The sequence below is a fragment of the Aotus nancymaae genome, unplaced genomic scaffold (assembly GCF_030222135.1).
Source record: "Aotus nancymaae isolate 86718 unplaced genomic scaffold, 86718_ANA_hifiasm-v0.15.2.pri h1tg000040l, whole genome shotgun sequence".
Taxonomy (NCBI): domain Eukaryota; kingdom Metazoa; phylum Chordata; class Mammalia; order Primates; family Aotidae; genus Aotus; species Aotus nancymaae.
In genome coordinates, this window is record NW_026988454.1 from 81169040 (window position 1) to 81196283 (window position 27244).

The window sequence follows — 27244 nt, forward strand, 5'->3', positions numbered from 1 at the left end:
ACAGTGGCAGTGTACCCTTTTATTGATAACAGAAGTATATTGTTTACCTTTTTATTTTTACTTATCTCTGTATTTAAAGTTCTTGCAATGCACATTTATGCTTTTTTAATAATAAAATAAAAATTTAAAAATAGCTATTTTAAAGCTGTATTTTAGAAAGGGTTTTCTATTTACTCTCTTTTGTTCCTCCTGTCTCATCAATTTATTTATTTTGGTTAATATCAGGGATATAGTTATAAACAATTTCCAGCCTTTTTTTTTTTTTGTATGTAGCTTGGTGAGTTTTACCTGTGTGTTCTAAATCTTTTTATTTTACAAAAGCTCTGTAGAGTGTCCCCTGATCCAAATTCAGGTTGATTTTGAATTGAGAAGAGTAAGGAACGTTCCTTTCCCTGCTATAAGAACAAAGCCTGTGATAAGAATGATTATTATAGGAAAATAAAGGTCCCACTCCATATTTGTGCCTAAATTTTGAGTTTGTATGTGTATTGAAATGGTTTTTTCTTTCTCTCTACCAATCTGGTGCAGTACCATCCTTGTTCTTTCTCTGAAAACTTTTTTTGTTTAAGGCTGAGAGTTTTCTCTGAAAACTTTTTTTGTTTATACTTTTCTTTTTTGATACTAAAATTTCTAAAGCCAGTCCTATCTGAGAAAGTACATTCATAGTTTTTACATTTTTTTCTTTCTTTTTTTTTGTTTGAGATGGAGTTTTGCTCTGTCACCCAGGCTAGAGTGCAGTGGTGCGATCCTGGCGTACAGCAATCTCCGCCTCCAAGGTTCCAGTGATTCTCTCACCTTAGCCTCCTAAGTAGCTGGGATTACAGACATAGGCCACCATGCCTGGCTAATTTTTTTTTTTTTTTTTTTTTTTGAGACGGAATTTTGCTCTTGTTACCCAGGCTGGAGTGCAATGGCGCGATCTCGGCTCACTGCAACCTCCGCCTCCTGGGTTCAGGCAATTCTCCTGCCTCAGCCTCCTGAATAGCTGGGATTACAGGCACACACCACCATGCCCAGCTAATTTTTTGTATTTTTAGTGGAGATGGGGTTTCATCATGTTGGTCTCAAACTCCTAACCTCAAGTGATCTGCTCACCCCGGCCTCCCAAAGTGCTGAGATTATAGGTGTGAGCCACTGCACCCGGCTTACATTTTGATTTTAAGCTATTTATGTAGCATTTACAAAATGCTATCTTTTTTCCCTATGAGAAATTAGTTACTTCTTTAGTAAGGTTTTATCTAATATATCTCACCAATTTCAAAACAATGTCATAATAATTTTTGAAGCTGTTTTACTAGTATAGAAAGCTAAAAAAATCTATGTCAAACCATGGTTGTTACGAGTGATATTTTGTTTATCAGTAGACTCAAGTTCTTTCGTCTGGACTTCTGACTTGAAGTTCTCTGATTTTGTGAAGATTATTCAAAGAATAATGTCACATCTCTACAAGGCAGTGTTGTTAATCTGAAAGTGCCATAGTAAATGTTAAAACCTATTTTAAAGTTTTAAAAATAGTAGCAGAACACAGCAATAACTTTAATATGTACTAATTTCAGGTACATTTCCTGATGCCCAGCTTCCTTCTAAGAGGATTATTGGCCCCAAAAATTACGAATTCTTAAAGTCAAAGAGGGAAGAGTTCCAGGAATATCTACAGGTAGAGCATCAACTGTATTAATTCCAAAAGTTGCTAATTATAGCATTCTCTAATTTGTCTCTTTTTCTCTTGTACATTTGCGCTTTGCTCTATAAATACCTGTCCATGTGGATTTTAATTTTTAAAAATTTCCATGTAAGTTTTAGAATGAATTTTTGTCAAGAGTATATTACTTCCACCTACCTTCTCTCCCCGCCCCCTCCCCCCAAAAATGGAATAAAATACAAGATACTTTCTTAGGGGAAGAAAAATCTTTTTTTTTTTTTTTTTTAGACTGAGTCTCACTCTGTCACCCAGGCTAGAGTGCTGTGGCATGATCTAGGCTCACTGCAACCTCCACCTCCTGGGTTCAAGTGATTCTTCTGCCGCAGTCTCCCTAGTAGCTGGGATTACAGGCATACACCACCACGCCTGGCTAATTTTTGTATTTTTAGTAGAGATGGAGTTTCATCATGTTGGCCAGGCTGGTCTTGAACTCCTGACCTCATGGTCCACCTTCCTTGGCCTCCCAAAGCACTGGGATTACAGGCGTGAGGCACCACACCCAGTCCAGAAAAATCTTTACTTAGTTTTAGGCTGATTAAAACTTTGTATAGGACATTAAAAAAGAAACATTTGGTGTAAAAGATTAGATGCATTTGAAGAGTACTGAATAGTATTCTTAGAATATTTATTATTATTTGTTCTGTTTTCTGTTTGATTTTGTGTTTAGCATATTCTGAACTTTGGAGTACCTTTTCTTTTGGGTTCATAGATGTTTTTCCAATTTCCTGGGATCAGCTCTACTATTTGCTACATGGAATTGAATTCTATTTTTTCATAGTGTTATGTGTGCACGTAACATTACGTTAAAATATAATTGGTATATTATTTCAATACCTGGTACAGTCGGTGTAAAAGTTGCTTGAGACATCAGGCTCTCCAAGATTAATAACCGTCAAATTTGGATGCTTCCTACCCAAAAATAAATACTTTTAAATTAAAAATACTCAGCAGTGTAAAGGAGTATTTACACTTTATTTCCTCTCTCTGAACTGTTGAATGCTTTCAACTCCAAGTTGAAAAAATAGATCTATATTTTCTATATACATTTTTTGGTGATGTGAAAATTGAAATATGAAATAATAATTAACTACTGCAAGGATGTTTGGATAAAACATAAAGCTATGTCTTTGTTGATACTGTTAACCCATTATTTGAACCCGCTAATTATTTCTACAAACTAGAGTACTTCACTGTATAAGAAATATTTTCTGTTAATATGGATTTAAATTAGAGGTTGCTGTACTGGTTTTTAAATGTAGATTTCTATTTATGTTTTGTTAGTGTTTCATAGGTAGAAAACTATTAGGTTAAGACTGGGTTAATTTTGGCTTTTAAGTCATTTTTTTTTTTTTTGAGATGGAATTTCGCTCTTGTCATCCAGGCTGGAGTGCAGCATGATCTCGACTCACTGCAACTTCCACCTCCTGAGTTCAAGCGATTCTCCTTCCTCAGCCTCCCAGGTAGCTGGGATTACTGGCCATCACCACCGGCTAATTTTTGTATTTTTAGTAGAGACGGGATTTTGCCATGTTGGTCAGGCTGGTCTCGAACTCCCAACCTCAGGTGATCCACCCACCTCAGCCTCTAAAGTGATAGGATTACAGGCATGAGCCACTGCGCCTGGACCATTTTATCTTATTAGAAAATAGTGTTGCAGGAAGAACAGACAACAGATTTTTAAAGTTATTTCACATTTCCACATCTAGTTTTCTGCAAAACCCTTTATGCTAACTTTTAAAAATGGTTAAGAAAGTTGTATTGGCAACAAAAGCCAAAATAGACAAATGGGACCTAATCAAACTCCACAGCTTTTGCACGGCAAAAGAAACAGTCAATAGAGTGAATCGGCAACCAACAGAATGGGAAAAAATTTTTGCAGCCTACCCGTCTGACAAAGGGCTGATATCCAGAATTTACAATGAACTAAAAAAGATTTACAAGAAAAAAACAAACAAGCCCATTCAAAAATGGGCGAAGGATATGAACAGATACTTTACAAAAGAAGACATACACGAGGCCAACAAACATATGAAAAAATGCTCATCATCACTGGTCATTAGAGAAATGCAAATCAAAACTACATTGAGATACCATCTCACGCCAGTTAGAATGGCGATCATTAAAAAATCTGGAGAAAACAGATGCTGGAGAGGATGTGGAGAAATAGGAACACTTTTACACTGTTGGTGGGAGTGTAAATTAGTTCAACCACTGTGGAAAACAGTGTGGTGATTCCTCAAGGTCCTAGAAATAGAAATTCCATTTGACCCAGCAATCCCATTACTGGGCATATATCCAAAGGATTATAAATTGTTCTACAATAAGGACACATGCACACGAATGTTCATTGCAGCACAATTTACAATAGCAAAGACCTGGAACCAGCCCAAATGCCCATCGATGATAGACTGGACAGGAAAAATGTGGCACATATGCACCATGGAATATTATGCAGCCATTAAAAACGAGGAGTTCACATCCTTCGTAGGGACATGGATGAACCTGGAAAACATCATTCTCAGCAAACTGACACAAGAACACAAAATCAAACACCACATGTTCTCACTCATAGACTATGGAAATGATGTTAGACAAAAAGCAGATTTGAGCAATTTTCTTATTTGAGCTCAAAATGGATCGAAAAGCAGTGGAGACAAGTCACAACTCATTTGGCCCAGGAGCTGCTAATGAACATACAGTGCTGTGGTGGTTCAAGAAGTTTTGCAAAGCAGACAAAAGCCTTGAAGATGAGGAGCATAGTGGCGGGACATCGGAAGTTGTCAATGACCAGTTGAGAGCAATCACGGAAACTGATCCTCTTACAACTACCCGAGAAGTTGCCAAAGACATCAATGTTGACCATTTGATGGTCGTTCAATTTGAAGCAAACTGCAAAGGTGAAAAAGCTTGATGAATGGGTGCCTCATGAGCCGAGCAAAAAATTGTCATTTTGAAGTGTCATCTTCTCTTATCCCACGCAACAACAATGAACCATTCCTTGATCAGATTGCAACGTGTGATGAAAAGTAGATTTTATATGACAACTGGCGATGACCAGCTTACTGGCTGGATTTAGAAGAAGCTCCAAAGCACTTCCCAAAGCCAAACTTGCATCAAAAAAATGGACATGCTCACTGTTTGGTGGTCTGCTCCACTACAGCTTTTTGAATCCTGGCCAAACCGTTCCATCTGAGAAGTATGCTCAGCAAATCCATGAGAGGCACAGAAAACTGCAATGCTTGCAGCCTGCACTGGTCAAAAGAAATGGTCCACTTGTCTCCATAACAATGCTCAACTGCATGTCGCACAACCAATGCTTCACAAGTTGAACAAATTGGGCTACGAAGTTTTTGCCCCATCCACCATATTCAACTGATTTCTCGCCAACTGACTTTCACTTCTTCAAGCATCTTGACAATGTCTTGCAGGGAAAACACTTCCATGACTAGCTGCATGAAGAAAATGCTTTCCAAGAGTTTGTGGAATCCTGAAGCAGGCATTTTTACGCCACAGGAATAAATTTATTTCTCGATGGCAAAAATGTGTTGATTGTAACAGTTCCTATTTTGATTAATAAAGATGTGTTTGAGCCTTAAAAAAAAAAAAAAAAGGAAGTTGTATCATGCTATCATACTCATTTTACAGTTGAGAAACTGGGAAATAATAGTAGCTTATGTTTAGTTTTACTTCCTGTGTGTCCAATACATGCTAAGTGCTTTATGTAACAACACTATAAAGTCGGTAGTGTCATTATTCTTATTTTATAGGTGAGGAAACTGACTCTTGGGCAATTTAGGAACTTTTCTAGTGTCACTTAGCTAGCATGTGGAAGAGCCAGAATTCAAACTCATTCATGTCTGATTGTAAAGGCCAAGGTCTTACCTACTATCCTATACTCTTCTTTCTAAAAATGCAATTGCTTTCTTATTATTTTAAATATAAAGTAGGTTTTGGGGATAAAAATAAAAATAAAAAAAACATTTAAATACAGTTTTGATTACTCTTCTAGATTTCTAAACTGTTTTCCCCCCTTTTTTTTGTTCATTCAAGAAACTTCTGCAGCATCCAGAACTGAGTAATAGTCAACTTCTGGCAGACTTTCTTTCCCCTAATGGTGGGGAAACACAGTTTCATGATAAGATACTGCCAGATGTAAATCTTGGTAAGTCAATTTAAAGAATCATTATAAGAGAATAAGCTGAAAAGAATCAGCATTTTCAAATTAATTTAGAAAAATAGTTTGTATAGTGTAGCCTATGGTGAACTCCAAGGGCTCTTATTTCTGCATTTAGAGGTAGATTGACCTTACTCTGTCCATTCTGAGTTCTGATTATTTAAGCAGTCACTTCTAGCCATATGTCCTCATCACAGAAAATAATATTAGTCAATATATTTATAAATTTATTTTCTTAAATTTAATTATAAGAAAAGTAGAGATGGTGTTTTTAGCATATGTGAATCAGTGTTTTCAGCATACAGAATATGAATAGCTATGGTATTTGTGTCTCATTAAATATCTCAAAAAGACTAGCTCTGTTGGCATTTGACTTAGTGTAAAGACAGTTGATTTTTTCTTCATCTTTCAGTTCTATTGTGTCCTTTCTTATTTTGTATTTTAAAGCATATAAATATCGTTAAAACATAATTTTTGGATTACTTGTAGTAGTAATTTAGGTAAGTAAACTTTGTATAATTGGCTTTTAGTTAATTTGAATTAATCTTAATGTCATTCTGAGCAAATTTCATTTCATGGTACTTCTGTACATGGATTTTATTTAAAGTTGAATTGTTGTCTGTGAAACTGGCATGGAATGTACACATAAGATTGTAGAAACATTTCCGCTTTAAATATCATTGTTTTTCACTTGTTTTGATTTTTTAATTAGTAATTTAGAAAAATAATTTAGGTTCTTTTTCCTTAATTTCAGAGTAACTTTGTAATTAGTAAAACCATTTTGCAGTTAGTAGATTGCCTTATTTCTATTAGTACTGTTGTAAAGGAAATTAAGATGTGTCAGAAAGCTTATATTTGCTCTGTTTTTAAAATATTAATGGTTATTATGACAGATAAAAAATCTGTGGCCAAAGCACAGTCTGCTGGGATACTGAAGACATTATTATATTTTTACTATTAGAGATTGAAGTTAGTATTTCCTGAAGATGATGTTTCAGAAAGCATTTTTGTGTTGTAATATTTGAGCACCTAATTTCAGCTGTCACTTTTGGATGAAGTATTTATATTATAGTTTGTCTAAATAGCAACAAGGTCAACAGAAATCCAGATAGATCATCTTCTCTAACCACTAATTTAGTATATACCTTATAAGTGCATGTATAGTCCGGGCACGGTGGCTCACACCTGAAATCTCAGCACTTTGGGAGGCCAAGGTGGGCAGATCGTGAGGTCAGGAGTTCGAGACCAGCCTGGCCAGCATGGTGAAACACCGTTTCTACTAAAAATACAAAGATTAGCCAGGGATGGTGGTGCATGCCTGTAATCTCAGCTACTTGAGGAGGCTAAGATAGGAGAATTACTTGACCCTGTGAGGCGGAGGTTTCAGTGAGCTAAGATCACGTCATTGCACTCCTAGATTGAGACTCCATCTCAAAAAAAAAAAGTGTATGTATTAAAAAATAGAAATATAAAAAATAATTCAATGAAATAAATGGTAGTCTGAAATTTTCCAAAGAATCATCTTAACAACCCCCGTCACATGCCTCCATTCTGTTTTATAAACTGTTCCTTAATTACCTGCTGGTTATCAGTGATTAGATTTCTTTTTTTCCTGTGATGGAGTTTTGCTCTGTTACCTGGGCTGGAGTGCTGTGGTGTGATTTTTGGCTCACTGCAGCCTCCACCTCTCAGGTTCAAGCGGTTCTCCTGTCTCAGCCTCCCAAGTAGCTGGGATTACAGGTGCCCGCAACCACACCCAGCTAATTTTTTGTGGTTTTAGTAGAGATGGGGTTTTACCACATTCCCCCGGCTGGTCTTGAACTCCTGACCTCAGGTGATCCATCCTCCTCAGACTCCCAAAGTGTTGGGATTACAGGCATGAGTGAGCCACCGTGTCCAGCCAGTGATCTCATTGTTAACGGAGACATTTTCTCACTCCTCAGTCTTCTTGACCTCCTCTGCAGCATTCTTTCTTTTAGAAATTCTTTGCCTTTGGGATTCATTAATGTATACTATTCTCTTAACTGTTCCAGTCCTATCACTGCATTTCCATCCTACACAATCTTCCCTTATCTCTATACACCTAAATATAGGTGTTTTCGAAGCTCTGTCCTTAATTTTCTTCTTGCCAGTCTCCACAGAACCTATTATTTTAATTTTTACCTATATGTAAATGTTTCTAAATGTAGTCTGACCTTTAGTTGTAGTTTTCTAATATCCAGTCGGATGTCACCACCTGATCTCCTGTCATCTTTTCAGAACCAACATGTAATTCTGTTAATGGTATTACAGTCATTTCAGTCATTTGAAATTTTACCATTAACTCTTGGATTTTCTCTCCCATGCTCTCTCTCACTACACATCTTTTTTTTTTTTTTGGAGATGGAGTCTCTCTCTGTCACTCAGGCTGGAGTGTAGTGGCATGATCTTAGCTCACTGCAACTTCTGCTTCTCGGGCTCAGGCAGTCCTCCCACCTCAGCCTCCTGAGGACTACAGGTCTGCACCGCCATGCCTCGCTAATTTTTGTATTTTTAGTCGAGATGGGGTTTTGCCATGTTGCTCAGGCTGGTCTTTAACTCCTGAGTTCAAGTAATCCTCCTGCCTCAGACTCCCAAAGTGCTGTGATTACAGGTGTTAGCCACCATGCCCTGCCTTACGCATCTTTTTAGTTCCCATATTCTGTAAATTTTTCCTATTTGGTGTCTAATTTATGGCTTCCTCTTCATCTCCTTTACTCTTTCCTTAATTCAGTTTTCATTGCCTCTTATTTGGACTGTACTAAGTTTCCTATCTAGTCTCCAGGATTTCAGTCCTCCTCCTGCCCCTATCAGTTTGTCTTATATAGCACAGTAAGATTAATCTTCTTAAAGTACACGTTTGACCATATCTAAAATCCTTTTGTTTATCTCTCTTTATTAACTTAGGAAATCTGTATATGGAATCCTCTGAAAATCACTATGTGCTTTGATACCAATATATCTTACCAGTATTATTTCTTACTACTTCCTTTCATACTTTAGCAAAATTGAATCCCTTATATTCTTTTGCTCCAGTGCCTTTGTTTATACTCTTTTCTTCTACTTTAAATGCTCTTCCACTCTAACTATATGTTTACATATTACCTATCTTTGAAAATCTAGCTGAAAGAAAGGAACTGCTGGTTCTTCTTAGGGAGACCGGGAAGCCTTAGGAAGGCATCATTTGTCTAATCTTGAAAGATTAATAGAAATCGGCAGGAGACAGATAAGGAAATCATTCCAGTTGGAGGGACTGGCATGTACAAGAGGCATGAAAGAGGGAATCAGCTGGTAATGTTTGGAGTATCTTGAAGGTAGAATACATGTAAGAGAGTGAGACTAGAAAAATAAGTTATGGTCAAATGTGTCATGGTAAGGGGTGCGGAATTCAGACTTGATCATCTAAGTAGGAAGAAAGAGATATTAATATGTTTTAAACAATGAAACCAAATAAGATTTTAGTTTCAGAAATCCAACTCTGGCAGCAGTTTAAAGGATGATACTAAAGGTACTTAGAATCAGTATCTGGGAATAAACCTAGTAGAGTATGTGTGTGCATAACCATTACAGAGAACATTGTAAACTTTTATTGAGAGATACTAAAGAGACCCAAGTAAATAGAAATCGTAATCGTTGTTTAGAAACCACAATATTGTAAAGATGTAAATGTGTCCCCAAGTTGATTTCAAGCTATAGTACAGTCCCAATCAAGATCAGACAGGTTGTGTCTGTGTACACCTTGAAGCTGAATCTGTAATTTATATAAACATGCATAGGATCAAGTAGATAACACACTTTAGAAGAAGAACAAGGTTGGAGAACTCTATCATATGTCTTGACTTTTAACACTAAATTAATGGGTAGATCTGTGGAACAGAACAGAGAGCCCCAGACAGATCTGTACATTTGTGGACACTTGATTTGTGAGCATGGTTCTGCAGAATGGGGAGGGAGTCAACTTTTCAAGAAATGCTACTGGGACATTGGGTGTACATTCAAACTCTTAAAAAGTAGCCACACTTAAGTAGACTAGAGTCCTATATAGAAACCTGTAAAGATTTTAGAAGATTGCAGAGGTAAATCCATGTATTTATAGTCAACTAAATTTGACAGAGGTACCAAGAACATACATGGGGAAATGGATACCCTCTTTAATAAATAGTGCTGGGAAAACTGGATATCTCTATGCAGAAGAATGAAACTAGACTACTATCAATCACATAATAAAAAAAACTCATAGTGAATTAAAGACTTAATGTAAGACCTCAAACTATAAAACTATTAGATGAAAATGAGGGGAGAACTTTAGTCAAAGATCTTATGGCTAAGACTTAAAAGCATAGACAACAAAACAAAAAAGACAAATGAGGCTATATTAAACTATTAGGTTGGTGCAAAAGTAATTGCGGTTTTTGCCTTTTTTTTTTTTTCTTTTAAACAGCAAAACCTTACCTTTGCACTAATCTAATAAAAAGCTTCTACATAGCAAAGGTAACAGTCAGCAGAGTGAAGAGACAACCTGTAGAATGGGAGGAAATATTTGGGGGTATTTCACCTGTATGTTTTGCAACTATTTAACCTGTACAATGGGAGAAAGTATTTGCAAATACTGCAAATACAATTAGAAGACAATACAGTAGAAAAATGGACAGAAGAAAATAATTTCACCAGGCTGGGCAACATAAGTGAGACCCTATCCCTACAAAAAAACAACAATAAAAAATTAGCTGGGAATGGTGGTGTGCATGTGTTGCTCTGGCTGTTCAAGAAGCTGAGGCAGGAGGATCACTTGAGCCCAGGAAGTTTGAGGCTACAGTAAGCTATATGATCGCACCACTGCACTGTAGCCTGGGTGACAGAGTGAGACCCTTTCTCTAAAACCAAAGGGGAAATCAGATGGCCAATAAATATATGGAAAGGTGCCTAATTTCATTAATAGGGAAATTTAAATTAGAATCATATTTGGAAAATACCACATTCACCAAAGTTTAAAAGTTGATAATACTAAGTGCTAAGTATTGGTGCAGATGTAGAGCAACAGGAACTCTTATACACTGTTGATAGGAATATAAATTGAAAAACTACTTGAAAAATTGTTTGGTATGAAAATGAAGGACCCAGCAGTTCCTCTCTCAGATACATACTTTGGAGACTGTTTATGTTTAAGAAGGTTCAGAGTAGCATTGTTTGTATAGCCCAAACTGGAAACAGCACAAATGTTCATCAGCAGTTGAATGGACAGATAAACTGTGGTAAAGTCATAACATCAAATACCCGTATCATGAGGCTACTAGCAACAATGTGGATAAACTTTTAAAAATGTTGAATGAAAGAAGCAAGACATGAAAGAATATATACAGCCTGATTCTTTTTATGTAAACATCAAAACATACCAAACTAATATAAGTTGAAAAAGTTTGAATAAATTTTTAAAAAATGGGTGGGTGCAGTGACTCATGCCTGTAGTCCCAGCACTTTGGGAGGCTAAGACAAATGAACCACCTGAGGTCAGGAGTTTGACCAAAATGGTGAAACCCCATCTCTACTAAAATTACAAAAATTAGCTGGTCATGGTGGTGGGCACCTGTAGTCCCAGCTACTCGGGAGGCTTAGGCAGGAGAATTGTTTGAACCTGGGAGGTGGATTGCAGTGAGCTGCTATTGGGCCACTGCACTACAGCCTGGGTGACAGAGCGAGACTCCGTCTCAAAACAAAAAAAAAATTGTTAAAAAATAACATAACATTGGCTAGGTGCAGTGGCTCACACCTGTAATCTCAGTAGGCTGAGGTGGGTGAGTCACTGGAAATCAGGAGTTCAAGACCAGCCTGGCCAACATGATGAAGCCTTATTTCTACTAAAAATATAAAAATTAGCTGGGCATCATGGCATGCACCTGTAATCCTAGTTACTTGAGTGGCCTAGGCGGGAGGGAGAATCTCTTGAACCTAGAAAGTGGAGGGAGTTGAGATCATGCCACTGCACTCCAGCCTGGGTGACAGAGTGAGACTCCATCTTTAATAATAATAATAATAATAAAGGATAAAAGCAATATTTCTAAATATATTTTATTTTTTATTCATTATGGTTTTTAGAGATAGAGTCTCACGCTGTTGCCCAGGCTGGAGTGCAGTGGCACAATTATACTTCACTGCAGCCTCAAATCCTGGCTCAGGTGATCCTTCCTGCCTCAGCCTCCCAAAGTAGCTAAGACTACAGGTACACACCTGCTAATTTTTAAATATTTGTAGAAATGGGCTCTTGCTATGTTGCCAAGCTGGTCTTGAACTCCTCTCCTCAACTGATCCTCCCACCTTGGTTTCCCAAATTGCTGGGCTTACAGGCATGAAGCCACCCTAGCTAGCCTCTAAATATGTTTTATATGATGTAATCTGAAGTAATGTATGTGGAACTAAATCGTTGGATTAAATAATGCAAGTGGACATTTGGCCTCTGTCTATACCCCCACCCCCCAAATTAATACCTTTTTTTGAGCCGAAATATTTACTGTGTGTGTATCTTTTTATTAGGGGAAAACGTGAGGAAAAAATATTTAATTATATATGGTATTTAGGAGATTGGGTATTCCTGGTTACTGACTAGGTTTGATTGCAGAAGAAATGATCAAGGATGATCCAAGTTTCTGTTTAAATAACTAGATGAATGCTGTTACTTGTTGGGATAGACGATACATTAAAAGCAGTTTTGAACTTACTTGTAGAATCCAGTTTTACAAGGCAGGATAGGCCAGGAGACAGACAGGGATTAGAGATTTGAATTTTATTTGAAATCAGATTGAGCAAATAATTTGGCTCAGTAAGAACACATAGAAGACAGAAAAGCATAGGATAAAGCCATATAATTTAAGGAACTTGGGAACATTCTAAAGAGGGGGTGTTACGAGAACCAAAAATACCAGAAATAGGCAAGTAGGAAGGTTGGGTGGTTTGCCTGTCAAAAACAGTATTTTTATTCTTTATTATTAATATCCCCCTCTATTGCCATAAATGTACTTTTTTATGAGTTGTTTGGAAAGTGGTTTAAGTTATATTTATCAATTTTGATTAATTTTTAGCAGTCATTTCTAAATGCTGGAGAAAATCTCAAGATGTTTGATGTTTTACAGTAAGGGAACTTGGAGCTCAGGAAGTAATTTTAGCAAACATAGGATTTAGGCTAGAAGTTCTTAATCTAAAATTTTGAGTATAAACTACTGAAATAGTTTTAAATATTGAGGCAATTATTTTTAAATTCTTTTATTTTATTGCATTTTAGGTTTTGGGGTACATGTGAAGGACATGCAAGATTGTTGCATAGGTACACACACATGGCAGTGTAATTTGCTACCTTCCTCCCCATCACCTGTATCTGGCATTTCTCCCCATGCTATCTCTCCCCAACTCCCCACCCCCCGCTGTCCCTCCCCTATTTCCCCCCGACAGACCCCAGTGTGTGATACTCCCCTCCCTGTTTCCATGTAATCTCATTGTTCAACACCCACCTATGAGTGAGAACATGTGGTGTTTGATTTTCTGTTCTAGTGTCAGTTTGCTGAGAATGATGATTTCCAGGTTCATCCATGTCCCTACAAAGGACAAGAACTCATTGTTTTTAATGGTTGCATAATATTCCATGGTGTATATGTGCCACATTTTCCCTGTCCAGTCTATCATCGTTGGGTATTTGGGTTGGATCCAGGTCTTTGCTATTGTAAACTGTGCTGCAGTGAACATTCGTGTGCATGTGTCGTTATAGTAGAATGATTTATAATCCTTTGGATATATACCCAGTAATGGGATTGCTGGGTCAAATGGAATTTCTATTTCTAGGTCCTTGAGGAATCGCCACACTGTCTCCCACAATGGTGGAACTAATTTTACACTAACAGTGTAAAAGTGTTCTGATTTCTCCACATCCTCTCCAGCATCTGTTGTCTCCACATTTTTTAATGATTGCCATTCTAACTGGCGTGAGATGGTATCTCAGTGTAGTTTTGATTTGCATTTCTCTAATGACCAGTGATGATGAGCATTTTTTCATGTTTGTTGGCCTCACGTATGTCTTCTTTTGTAAAGTATCTGTTCATATCCTTCACCCACTTTTGAATGGGCTTGTTTGTTTTTTTCTTGTAAATCTGTTTTAGTTCTTTGTAGATTCTGGATATCAGCCCTTTGTCAGATGGGTAGGCTGAAAAGATTTTTTCCCATTCTGTTGGTTGCCGATTCACTCTATTGACTGTTTCTTTTGCTATGCAGAAGCTATGGAGTTTGATAAGGTCCCATTTGTCTATTTTGGCTTTTGTTGCCAATGCTTTTGGTGTTTTGGTCATGAAATCCTTCCCTATGCCTATGTCCTGAATGGTGTTACCTAGATTTTCTAGGGTTTTTATGGTGTTAGGTCATATGTTTAAGTGTTTAATCCATCTGGAGTTAATTTTAGTGTAAGGTGTCAGGAAGGGATCCAGTTTCTGCTTTCTGCACATGGCTAGCCAGTTTTCCCAACACCATTTATTAAACAGGGAATCCTTTCCCCATTGCTTGTTTTTGTCAGGTTTGTCAAAGATTGGATGGTTGTAGATGTGTGGTGTTGCCTCTGAGGCCTCTGTTCTGTTCCATTGGTCTATATCTCTGTTTTGGTACAGTACCACGCTGTTTTGATTACTGTAGCCTTATAGTATAGTTTGAAGTCTGGTAGTGTGATGCCTCCCACTTTGTTCTTTTTGCTTAGAATTGACTTGGCTATGCGGGCTCTCTTTTGGTTCCATATGAAGTTTAAGGTGGTTTTTTCCAGTTATGTGAAGAAGGTCATTGGTAGCTTGATGGGGATAGCATTGAATCTGTAAATTACTATGGGCAGTATGGCCATTTTCACGATATTGATTCTTCCTAACCATGAACATGGAATGTTTCTCCATCTGTTTGTGTTCTCTCTTATTTCGTTGAGCAGTGGTTTGTAGTTCTCCTTGAAGAGGTCCTTTACGTTCCTTGTTAGTTGTGTTCCTAGGTATTTTATTCTCTTTGTAGCAATTGTGAATGGCAGTTTGTTCTTGATTTGGCTCTCTTTAAGTCCGTTATTGGTGTATAGGAATGCTTGTGATTTTTGCACATTGATTTTGTATCCTGAGACTATGCTGAAGTTGCTTATCAGTTTCAGGAGATTTTGGGCTGAGACGACGGGGTTTTCTAGATATACAATCATGTCGTCTGCAAATAGAGACAATTTGACTTCCTCCTTTCCTAATTGAATACCCTTTATTTCTTTTTCTTGCCTGATTGCTCTGGCTAGAACTTCCAATACTATATTGTATAGGAGTTGTGAGAGAGGGCATCCTTGTCTAGTGCCAGATTTCAAAGGGAATGCTTCCAGTTTTTGCCCATTCAGTATGATATTGGCTGTTGGTTTCTCATGAATAGCTTTTATTATTTTGAGTTACGTTCTGTCAATACCTAGTTTATTGAGAGTTTTTAGCATAAAGGGCTGTTGAATTTTGTCAAAGGCCTTCTCTGCATCAATTGAGATAATCATGTGGTTTTTGTCTTTGGTTCTGTTTATGTGTTGAATTACGTTTTTAGACTTGCGTATGTTGAACCAGCCTTGCATCCCCGGGATGAATGCTACTTGATCATGGTGGATAAGCTTTTTGATGTGCTGTTGTAATCGTTTTGCCAGTATTTTATTGAAGATTTTTGCATCTATGTTCATCATGGATACTGGCCTGAAGTTTTCTTTTCTTGCTGAATCTCTGCTGGGTTTTGATATCAGGATGATGTTGGTCTCATAAAGTGATGTGGGAAGGATTCCCTCTTTTTGGATTGTTTGGAATAGTTTCAGAAGCAATGGTACCAGCTCCTCTTTGTATGTCTGGTAGAATTCGGCTGTGAACCCATCTGGACCTGGGCTTTTTATGGGTGGTAGGCTCTTAATTGCTGCCTCGACTTCAGACCTTGTTATTGGTCTATTCAGGGTTTCGACTTCTTCCTGGTTTAGGCTTGGGAGGATGCAAGTGTCCAGGAATTTATCCATTTCTTCCAGGTTTACTACTATATGTGCATAGAGTTGTTTGTAATAATCTCTGATGATGGTTTTTATTTCTGTAGAATCTGTGATGATATCCCCTTTATTGTTTTTTATTGCATCTATTTCATTCTTCTCTGTTTTCTTTTTTATTAATCTGGCTAGTGGTCTTTCTATTTTGTCGATCTTTTCGAAAAACCAGCTCCTGGATTTATTGATATTTTGAAGAGTTTTTGTGTGTCTATCTCCTTCAGTTCTGCTCTGATCTTAGTTATTTCTTGTCATCTGCTAGGTTTTGAGTTTTTTTGATCTTGCTCCACTATCTCTTTCAATTTTGACAATAGGGTGTCTATTTTAGACCTCTCCTTGCTTCTCATGTGGGCGTTTATTGCTATATATTTTCCTCTAGAGACTGCTTTAAATGTGTTCCAGAGATTCTGGTATATTGTGTCTTCATTCTTGTTGGTTTTGAAGAACATCTTTATTTCTGCCTTCATTTCATTGTTTATCCAGTCGACATTCAAGAGCCAGTTGTTTAGTTTCCATGAAGCTTGTGCGGTTCTGAGTTAGTTTCTGAATTCTGAGTTCTAACTTGATTGCTCTGTGGTCTGAGAGACTGTTTGTTATGATTTCCGTTCTTTTGCATTTGCTGAGGAGTGATATGCTTCCAATTATATGGTCAATTTTAGAGTAAGTGTGATGTGGTGCTGAGAAGAATGTATATTCTGTGGATTTGGGGTGGAGAGTTCTGTAAATGTCTATTAGGTTTGCTTGGTCCAGGTCTGAATTCAAGTCCTGGATATCCTTGTTAATTTTCTGTTTCGTTGATCTGTCTAATATTGGCAATGGGGTGTTAAAGTCTATTATTGTGTGGGAGTCTAAGTCTCTTTGTAAATCTTCCTCCGTCCCTTTATTTTGAGCCTTTGTGTATCCTTGCATGTGAGATGGGTTTCCTAGATACAGCACGCTGATGGGTTTTGGCTTTTTATCCAATTTGTCAGTACATGTCTTTTGATTGGGGCATTTAGCCCATTTACATTTAGGGTTAATATTGTTATATGTGTAATTGATCCTGCCATTTTGATGCTAGCTGGCTGTTTTTCCCGTTAGTTGATGCAGTTTCTTTATTGTGTTGATGCTCTTTACCATTTGGTATGTTTTTGGAGTGGCTGGTACTGGTTGTTCCTTTCTATGTTTAGTGCCTCTTTCAGGAGCTCTTGTAAAGCAGGCCTGGTGGTGATGAAATCTCTGAGTACTTGCTTGTTCACAAAGGATTTTATTTTTCCTTCACTTATGAAGCTTAGTTTGGCTGGATATGCAATTCTGGGTTGAAAGTTCTTTTCTTTAAGGATGTTGAATATTGGCCCCCACTCTTCTGGCTTGTAGGGTTTCTGCTGAGAGATCTGCTTTGAGTCTGATGGGCTTCCCTTTGTGGGTAACCCGACCTTTCTCTCTGTCTGCCCTTAGCATTTTCTCCTTCATTTCAACCCTGATGAATCTGACGATTATGTGCCTTGAGGTTGCTCTTCTTGAGGAATATCTTTGTGGTGTTCTCTGTATTTCCTGGACTTGAATATTGGCCTGCCTTGCTAGGTTGTGGAAGTTTTCCTGGATAATATCCTGAAGAGTATTTTGCAGCTTGGATTCATTCTCCATCACATTCAGGTACACCTATGAAACGTAGATTAGGTCTTTTCACATAGTCCCATATTTCTTGGAGACTTTGTTCATTCCTTTTTACCCTTTTTTCTCTAATCTTGCCTTCTCGTTTTATTTCATTGAGTTGATCTTTGACCTCTGGTATTCTTTCTTCTGCGTGGTCAGTTTGGCTGTTGAAACTTGTGTATGCTTCGTGAAGTTCTCGTGTTGTGTTTTTCAGCTCCATCAATTCACTTATATTCCTCTCTAAGTTGTTTATTCTTGTTAGCATTTCGTCAAATCTTTTTTCAAGGTTCTTAGTTTCTTTGCATTGGGTTAGAACATGTTCTTTTAGGTCACAGAAGTTTCTTATTACCCACCTTCTGAAGCCTGTTTCTTTCAATTCATCACACTCATTCTCCAGCCTTGTTCCCTTGCTGATGAGGAGTTGTGATCCCTTGTAGGAGGAGAGGCATTCTGGTTTTGGTGTTTTCATCCTTTTTGTGCTGGTTTCTTCCCATCTTTGTGGATTTATCCACCTGTCGTCTTTGTCATTGTTGACTTTCAGATTGGGTCTCTGAGTGGACGTCCAGTTTGTTGATGATGAAGTTATTTCTTTCTGTTTCTCCATTTTCCTTCTAACAGTCTGGCTCCTCTGCTGTAGGACTGCTGAGGTCCACTCCAGGCTCTGCTTGCCTGGGGATCACCTGCAGCAGCTGCAGAACAGTAAGGGTTGCTGCCAGTTTCTTCTTCTACTATCTTTGTCCCCGAAGTATACCCGCCAGATGTTAGTCTGAGCTCTCCTTTATGAGGTGACTCTTTGGATATACGGGGGTCAGGGGGCTGCTTGAGGAGACAGTCTGTCCTTTATAGGAGCTCAGATGCTGAGCTGTGAGCTCCATTGTTCATTCAGAGCTACTAGGCAAGTACGTTTAAGTCTGCTGCAGCAGAACTCATAGACCTCCTTTTTTTTTTTTTCCCAGGTGCTCTGTCCTGGGGAGTTAGGGCTTTATTTATGAGTTTCTGTAGTGCTGCTGCCTTTTTTCAGGGCTGCCCTGCCCAGCGAGGAGGCAGCTGGTCACTGTCTGCCTGCAGAGGCTTTGCTGAGCTGCTGTGGGCTCTGCCCTGCTGCTGTGTGAACTTCCCTGCAGTCCTGTTTATACGGGTGTAGTTAGAACTGCCTTGACAATGGCGGCCCACCTCTGTAATGGCGGACTCTCTCTGTAATGGTTGGCTGCCTCAGCAATGGCAAACTACCTCCACAGTGGTGGACTACCTCGGTAATGGTGGATGCCCCTCCCCCACAGAGCTGGACTGTCCTGGTTTCAGCTGTGCTTGCTGTGAAACTCTCAATCCAGAGCATTTCTGATTGCTGTTTTTTTATGGGGGTGGGACCAGCCGAGCCTATTCACCTGGCTCCCTGCCTCAGAGCCCTCTTTTTTTTTTTTTTTTCAGTTGAACGGTCGACTGTCTCCCAGGCGTTCCAGTCGCCTGTTGAAAAGGCGCCGGGATCTGTGTGATTTCCCGTGTGGCGACTCACTGCGCCCACTGAAACAGCCGCGCTGAGATTCGTGGTGCTTTTTTGCCCAGGAATCTGCTGTCCTGGCCTGTTTCAGTCCCCTTTTTAATCAGATGAATGAGCAACTCTGCCTTCCCCGAACTCCAATCGCCAGCAAAAATGGCACCCGGACCCTTGTATTTTGTATGGAGAACTGCTGTGCCAGGGCGCCGGCAAAAGAGCTGCATCAGCCAAAACAGTGGCGCCGCCGGGCGAAAACAGCCGCGCCTGCCAAAACAGCCGGCTGGCCAAACCAGCCGCGCTGGCAACCAGTGGGGCCCCTCCACCTGGGAATCTCCTGGTCTGAGGGCAATAAAAATACGTTTGGAAATGCGGCGTCTACTCATCCTCCGTGCTTTCGCTGGAAGCTGCAATCCTGAGCTGCTCCTAATTGACCATCTTAGTTCAAAAAACCGAGGCAATTCTTAAACCTTTTTTTTTTTGACTGGCCTTTGCATATCTTTAGATACCGTTATATATTCATTATTACCAAAAATCTCTTGAAAACGTTTCCTATGGAAATTTTCAAATCAACACAAATTAGACAAAATTGTATAATAAACTTCTCACTTGACTTATCAACACTTGACTTGTTCTGTCTCTTCTCCCACCAGCTAGCTCACTGGATTATTTTAAAATAAATTCCAAATATTATATCTATAAATATTTCAGAATGCCATATTTATTGAAAATTTCTATGGAGTATGAAATGGTCAATCATAAATACTTTTTACAGTTTTAACCTGGCTATTTCATATTTAAAATTACCTGGTAAAGTATTCATATGAGCAATTATGAAGAGTATTGTCATCCTAAAATAACGTTTTACTTTCATTTGCAGGGAAAATTATAAAGTCTGTTCCTGGAAAACTAATGAAAGAGGTGAGTAACTGATTTATGTGTTCTATAACATGATAATCATAAACATTTAAATATTGATGAATTTTGATGGATTATTTACTAAAAATTATCTTTATTTGTTATTTTCTTAAAATTATCACCACAGAAAGGTCAACATTTGGAACCTTTTATCATGAATTTCATTAATTCTTGTGAATCTCCAAAGCCTAAACCAAGTAGACCAGAACTGACCATTCTCAGCCCTACTTCAGAAAATAACAAGAAGGTACAGCACATTGCATTAAAGAACTATTAAGTTTTAAGTTGCCCTACTTGAGATGATGTTTCCATTATTGGGACAATGAATCCTTTGTTAATGAGATGGATTGAGCTATTCATTTCCTTTACGTGGAAATCAGTTGTACAGTATACAGAGGGTATTGTGTGTAATTACTTGAATTACTTGGTTCTTACATGCTTTACTGTGGTAAATGTGTCTTTGGATACTATATTTGCAAACTTATGCCACTTCTGTATTTGGGGGATTTTTAAAAGTGATTTTCTTAGCTTATATGTCACTAACGTCCAATAATAATAAATTAATTGCTATATTGTATTTATGTTTATTGGATGACATTACCTAATTTTAATGGCTTATAAAGTATTTTATCCGTTCATTAAACAAACATTTTACTATGTGCCTACTATTGCATGCTAGGCACTGGGAATGCAAAAATACATTTCTTGTCCTGAAGCTGTTTAGTGCCAAAGTGTAGTGCCCAGCATTGGGAGCTATGGGAGCTCAGAAGACCTCCATCTTTATTTTTGTTATTACTCTCAGCAATATCTTTAATATTATTATTTTCATTTTATTACTTTATTATATATATAGACAGAAATACAATTAATTTTTATTCAGTAATCTTGCTAGACTTATATTAGTTTTAGTAATATCTGTTAATTCTTTTATATTTACACAGTTGTCTGCAAATGATTGCAGTTTTGTTTTATTTCTGACTAGGACTGCTGTATGCAAAGGAAATTGTTTCATTATTTCACTACTGAATAGAATAGTGTAGCTCTTTTTGTATTACTAGATAACCTTTATAAGATTAAGGAAGTTGCCAGACGTGGTGGCTTACTTGAACCTGTTATCCCAGCACTTTGGGAAGCTGAGGTGGGTGTATCATTTGAGGTCAGGAGTTCGAGACCAGCCTGGCCACAGTGGTGAAACCCCACCTCTTCTAAAAATACAAAACTTAGCCAGGCGTTGTGGTGGGTGCCTGTAATCCCAGCTACTTGGGAGGCTGAGGCAGGGGAGTCACTTGAACCGGGGCGGTGGAAGTTGCAGTGAGCTGAGACCCTGCCATTGTATTCCATCCTGGGCAAGACTTTGGCTCAAAAAAAAAAAAAAAAAAAAAAAAATTAAGGAAGTTTACATTCATGTTTATGGGTAAAAATAGCCTACAATTTCTTATTCTGTTCTTGTTAGGTTTGATATCAAAGTTTTATTAGCATTTTTAATTTTTTGTAGACTTTTTATAAATATTTGGTAGAGTTGGTAAAGTCATCTAGGCCTCCAGTTTTATTTGTAGGAAGATTTTTTATAACTCATTTAATTTCTTTAACGGTTATAAAATTCTTCATGAATCAGTTTCAGTATTTTTGGACAAATTTTGTATTTTATCTAAATTTGTAATGTTATTGGTGTGAAGTTGTCAATAATTTTTCTTTTTGTAATTTCTGATGTTTGTAGCTATGTCTCTTTATTCTCGACATTGTTTACAACTTCTCTCTTTTTTAAATTTGAGCAGTCTTGACAAGATTCTGTTTTATCTTTTGGCTTTGTTGAGCTTTTCTATCAGACTTTTAAAATTACCTTAATTTCTGTTATTTTGAAAATTTCTTTGTATTTCCTTGGGATTTTTTTTGTATTATAGTTTTAACTTCTTGTGGTGGAGCTAATGCCTAATTTAGCCTTTCTTTTCTAATATAAGCATTAAAATGTATACATTTTTCTTTAAATCTGTTTTTAATAGTGGCTTGTAAATTTCAATATGTGGTATTTTTGTTATTCAGTTCAGAATTTTTTATTATGATTTCTTTTTTGACCTATGGGTTATTTATAATTTTTTAGTTTACAAACATTTTTGAATTTTCAGATTGTTTCTTTATTGATACTGATCCTAGTTTAATTACATTGTAGTCAAAGAGTACATTCCCTGTTATGTAAGTTTTCCATTTTCAAGAACAACTGCCTCATTGCTTTCTGACTTAAGTAACAGCTTGTCATTTTTCCAAGTTTTATAACAGACTCTGCCATTTTTCCAGCCTCCACCCACTCCTGGCTTCTAAAGCTAATACCGTGTATTTTAGGTTTATGTTATGGCAACACCCTACTTTTAGGTAGAAATCACTTAAACATTGTTGTGTTATAAACCGCTCCAAAAGTGAACAGTTTAAAACAACTCTTTTATTTGCTCATGATACTGTGGGTCAGCAATTCGGACTTGGCTTAGCTGCCTTGTACTTCTGGTCTCACTTGGGCTGCAGTCTTAGAGCTTCTTGAATTGGATGGCCAAAGATGGCCTCATTTATGTGTCTGACTGTGTATGTTTCCTATTGGCTGGGCCATATGTCTTCAGCAAGCAATTCTGGGCTCTCGTGGTACCAGCATTGTAAGAGAGCTCACCCCAACACACAACTTTTCAGGACTCTGTTCATCATTTTGCTCAACGTTTATCTCAAAGCAAGTCATGTAGCCAAGCCCAGAGTTGATGTGGGAGGGGACTACACAAGAGTGTGGCTGTAGAGAATCATGATCACTGGGTGCTGTTGCTTTAACAGTCTACTTCAGTTTACCAGTTTTGAAAAATTCTCAGCTGTTGTTCCTTAGATATTGCCTTGTCTCTGTCCCATCTCTTGTCTCCTTCTGGAATACAGATTTATTTCTCATTCTGTTTTCTGTATCTCTTAAGCCTTCCTCCATATTTTCTGTCTTAATTTTTGCTACTTTCTGTTTACTTTTTCTGATCTGTCTTCCAGCTCTGCCTCTTCAGTGTTGTCTGATCTTCTGTATAAACCTATCTAAACTTAAAAAAAATTGTTACTGCATTTTTTGTTTTTAGAATTTGTTTGGTATTCCCCCCAGGTCTACTATCATTTTAAATATGGTTTAATATTAGCTACAGACATTTTCCGGCAAAACAAATTTATTGCATTATAAAACCCTGGTTGGTATTCTTGAGTAGTAAATGCACACACAGGTTGGAAAGAGCAGGAGAAAATAACCTATCTAGTGCTCTGAAGAATATAGTGGCTTAAAATTTGGCTTAAGTTGATTTTGTTTGTGGTTTGTCAATATTAATATACATTTTGCTTTCCTTAATGGATCCTTTATGTTTATCTTTACTGAATACAAAAATTCCATTAAACATCATTATAAAGTAAAAATGTTAAAATGTTCAAGAGAAGAAATGGAGATATGGGCCCTAACTTTTTCCTCTCCTCTGCTCAAGCATGATAAGTGGCTCTTACAGTAAGTCTTCAGTCCTCCTCAGTAATAGCTCTGTCTCCTAAGGAACAGACATAATTTCGTTCATCAATCTTAGTAATATTTGTCTTCTCTCTCAGTATTATTGTAAATGCACCTTGAGACTTATATTCAAAACTACTTGAAAAGATGTGAGAGTTTCTTAGGAAATTCTTGACTAGGTGGCCTTCACTATATATGCATACTTTTGTGAATGATGGAATATGAAAGACCTAATGGGTATGATTTCAGAGGATTAACCAGGCTAAATATAGGGAAAGAAGAATTATACTGGAGTGTGGATTTTAGTACATAGGGGATATGTTTGCAAAATGAAATGTTGGTCAAACTGGATATTTACTTCCCTGGTGACTTACAAATGGGCCCAATTTTGGGGGAAATAAATTGATACTATGTAATGAAATAAGTCAGGTGTTTATGCTCTTTGACCTCCTGACCTGAATGCTAGGAATTTGTCAGGGAGAAGATAATAAAAGACCTTATAACATGTTTAATAAAATGATGTTAATGTAAGTGAAAAATTGGAAGCAACATGAAATTCTAACATTGTAGGAATGATTATTTTAAGAAACGTTTACTCAAGGAATGTTTTGCAGCAGATGAAGTTGTGCTTATGAAAACTATAAAGGAAAATAAAGATATCTGATATGGTGCTAAGTGAAAAAGTAGGATGTGATATTTTTTGAATCTCATTGATTTGTGGCTATGTACATAGGGTCTAGAAATTAATACACAGAAGTTTAATAGTTATGCTATTAGGTGGTTGGGTTTTAATTTAAAAGTTTAAATGCCCCTTTGCTCTGTGTCACTTTGGCCTTAGTGATTATTGTCAACAGATGTAATAAACTATATATCTCATAATTATTCTGACTTTTTAGATTTTCAGTGATCTGTTTAAAAATAATGTAAACCATGCTGAAAATACAGAGGGAAAACAAAATTCATTTGTTTTTCCCCTCTCTTGTCCAGACTTATTATGTAATATCACTATTTGTTAATTAAAAAAATTAAACTGAAAATTTAAAAGAGTAGAGGAAATAATATATTAGAAGGGAGAGCCCTTTTCCTATTTTTTGGGTTGGGAAAATGTTTTAAGTTTATGCCTCTGTATTAATATATCTGACAATAGAATATATAGTCTTTGTTCTCAGGATACTTTTCTAGAAAGCTTTTAAAAAACTCATCTTCAGGTAAAATTGAATACACTTTCCTTCACAGTCTCCTTACTTTTCTTTCTTTCTTTTTTTTTTTTTTTTTTGAGGCAGAGTCTTGCTCTTTCACCCAGGCTGGAGTGCAGTGGTGCAATCTCTGGCTGACTGCAACCTCTGCCTCCTGGGTTCATGATTCTCCTGCCTCAGCCTCCTAAGTATCTGGGACTACAGGCATGTGCCACCACACCAGGCTAATTTTTGTATATTTTGTAGAGATGGGGTTTCTCCATGTTGCCCAGGCTGGTCTTGAACTCCTGACCTCAAGTGATCCACTCTCCTCGGCCTCCCAAAGTTCTGGGATTGCAGGCATTAGCCACCGTGCCTGACCTCCTTTACTTGTTTCATAGTGCCTGTTTTACATTATTTTATTTGTTTCTTGACCTGTTTCTATTAGATGTTAAATTTTTTGGAGAACAGTGATCTATCTTTGTATTCCCTGCCCTTGGCACGCCATCCTGCACATAGGAAGTATTTAGTACATTTATTAAATGGATGTTTACATGAATGAAGTAATGTTTTTGTAAAAATTAGTTACCTAGGATATATTATTATTAGTGATAGTGGATTCTTTTTGTATATTTTTGGAGTAAGTAGGTATGAGATTTAGTGACATTTTATCGTTTTTACTATGATTGATTCTGAATGTCTTTCTTTTTTCACATTGATTAGACCTTTCTGGGCTTTGAATAGTGTCCAAATAAACTTTGCCTAAAGCTGGATTTTTACCTCTGCTCATAGTGATTTATAATCTTTGAATCATGTTCGGTGTTTTTTTTGTTTTGTTTTGTTTTTTGTTTTTTGTTTTGTTTTGTTTTTGGAGACAGAGTCTTGCTTTGTCCCCCAAGGTGGAGTGCAGTGGCATGATTTCAGCTCACTGTGACCTCCACCTCCCAGATTCAAGCTATTCTCCTACCTCAGCCTCCTGAATAGCTGAGACTACAAGTGTGCACTACCACAGCTGGCTAATTTTTTTGTGTTTTTAGTATAGATGGGACTTCACCATGTTGACTAGGCTGGTCTTGAACTGCTGACCTCAGATCATCTACCTTCCTTGGCCTTCCAAAGTGCTGAGATTACAGGCGTGAGCCACCACGCCTGGACTAAATCATGTTAGTTTTAAAGTTAACTATCAATAATGTATTTGTATGTCTTTTTATGTTACTTCGCTTTTGTGGTATATAAAAACAAAGGAGGGCGTCTTTTATGGATAATGAATTATTTGCTGTAATTAAAATGAATATTTTTGTTTTTATGTAATACTTTTGGGGCACATGTATTTTTTAGTCCAATTTGGGGCATAAATGGGGAATTTTAGAAGCATTATTAACCTATCTAATATTCTATTTTGATTGGAAAAAGTTTAAATGCCTTTGCTGTGTATCACTTCATCCTTAGTGATTATTGTCAACAGATATAATGAACTATATCTCTTTATTATTCCAACTTTTATTTTAGCTTTTCAATGATCTGTTTAAAAATAATGCAAACCGTGCTGAAAATACAGAAAGAAAACAAAATCAGAATTATTTTATGGAGGTGATGACTGTAGAAGGAGTCTATGACTACCTGATGTATGTAGGTAAGATGTAAGTGGTTTATTTTAAGACTTGTTTTTCATTCATCTTGCTTCTTCTGTGATGCAAATAATGATCTTGAGTATTGCCCCATCATAACTCTTTTTTTAATTGAAGATACCTTTTATAAAAATTCAGTACAGTTGGCCTTGATCATATTAAAGTTGCTAGTGTTTACAAATAAAATATTGACCATTGTCTTTCATGTTTTCTACATTGGAAAATTTTTTAAAATACCAGTTATCTGGAACAATGAGGCATCCCATTTTATCCTTCCTCAGGACGTGTAGTTTTCCAGGTTCCTGACTGGCTTCATCATCTCTTAATGGGAACTCGAATCCTCTTTAAAAACACCCTGGAAATGTATACCGATTACTATCTTCAGTGTAAGCTAGAACAGCTATTTCAGGAACACCGTTTGGTCTCACTCATAACACTTCTTCGAGGTTTGTATTTTCTCATGTGTTTGTTTCATGTTTTGTGTACTCTATGATTTTAATTGAATCTAAAAGAGAAAGAAATCTTGTTTTGCTTTGCTTTATTAGTATTTCTACTATGAGGAAATCCTTTGTGTATAAGTAGATGAAAATTCCAGAGTATTTCTTTTTACTTTTTTTTTTAGATGCTATATTCTGTGAAAACACTGAACCTCGCTCTCTCCAAGATAAGCAGAAAGGAGCAAAACAGACTTTTGAAGAAATGATGAATTACATTCCAGGTGTAATAACTAAATTTCATATAGATTAGCAGTCCTTTGAGGTCACAATGTATAGTAATTATTGAAGCTAATATTTACTGTGAGTTTTCATTTTATGAAAAGTTGAAAAGATAGTTAAAATTAACACACTAGTTAAATAATTCTTTCAGATGTTAGCACTAGGACTAAGATGTTAGAACTTTAAGGCAATGCTGTTTCTATTCCCATAATAGCCAGATTCATTAAAACATAACTTACAATCAGATT

At 37.0% G+C, this 27244-nt stretch overlaps 1 protein-coding gene across 26 annotated transcripts in view; it reads left to right on the plus strand.

The window, feature by feature from the left end:
• SNX14 (sorting nexin 14) overlaps window positions 1-27244 on the plus strand; it is a 160776-nt gene that overhangs the window by 77077 nt on the left and 56455 nt on the right. For all 26 annotated transcript variants that reach the window (XR_010336683.1, XR_010336679.1, XR_010336684.1 and 23 more), the window contains 7 exons: window positions 1557-1657; window positions 5753-5864; window positions 19944-19984; window positions 20109-20228; window positions 26162-26285; window positions 26562-26726; window positions 26903-26998. Coding sequence is in view for 6 of the 26 variants with exons in the window: in XM_012468806.2 (XP_012324229.1) it covers window positions 1557-1657; window positions 5753-5864; window positions 19944-19984; window positions 20109-20228; window positions 26162-26285; window positions 26562-26726; window positions 26903-26998 (759 nt within the window). In the remaining 20 variants the exon portion in view is untranslated. The remainder of the gene's footprint in view (window positions 1-1556; window positions 1658-5752; window positions 5865-19943; window positions 19985-20108; window positions 20229-26161; window positions 26286-26561; window positions 26727-26902; window positions 26999-27244) is intronic.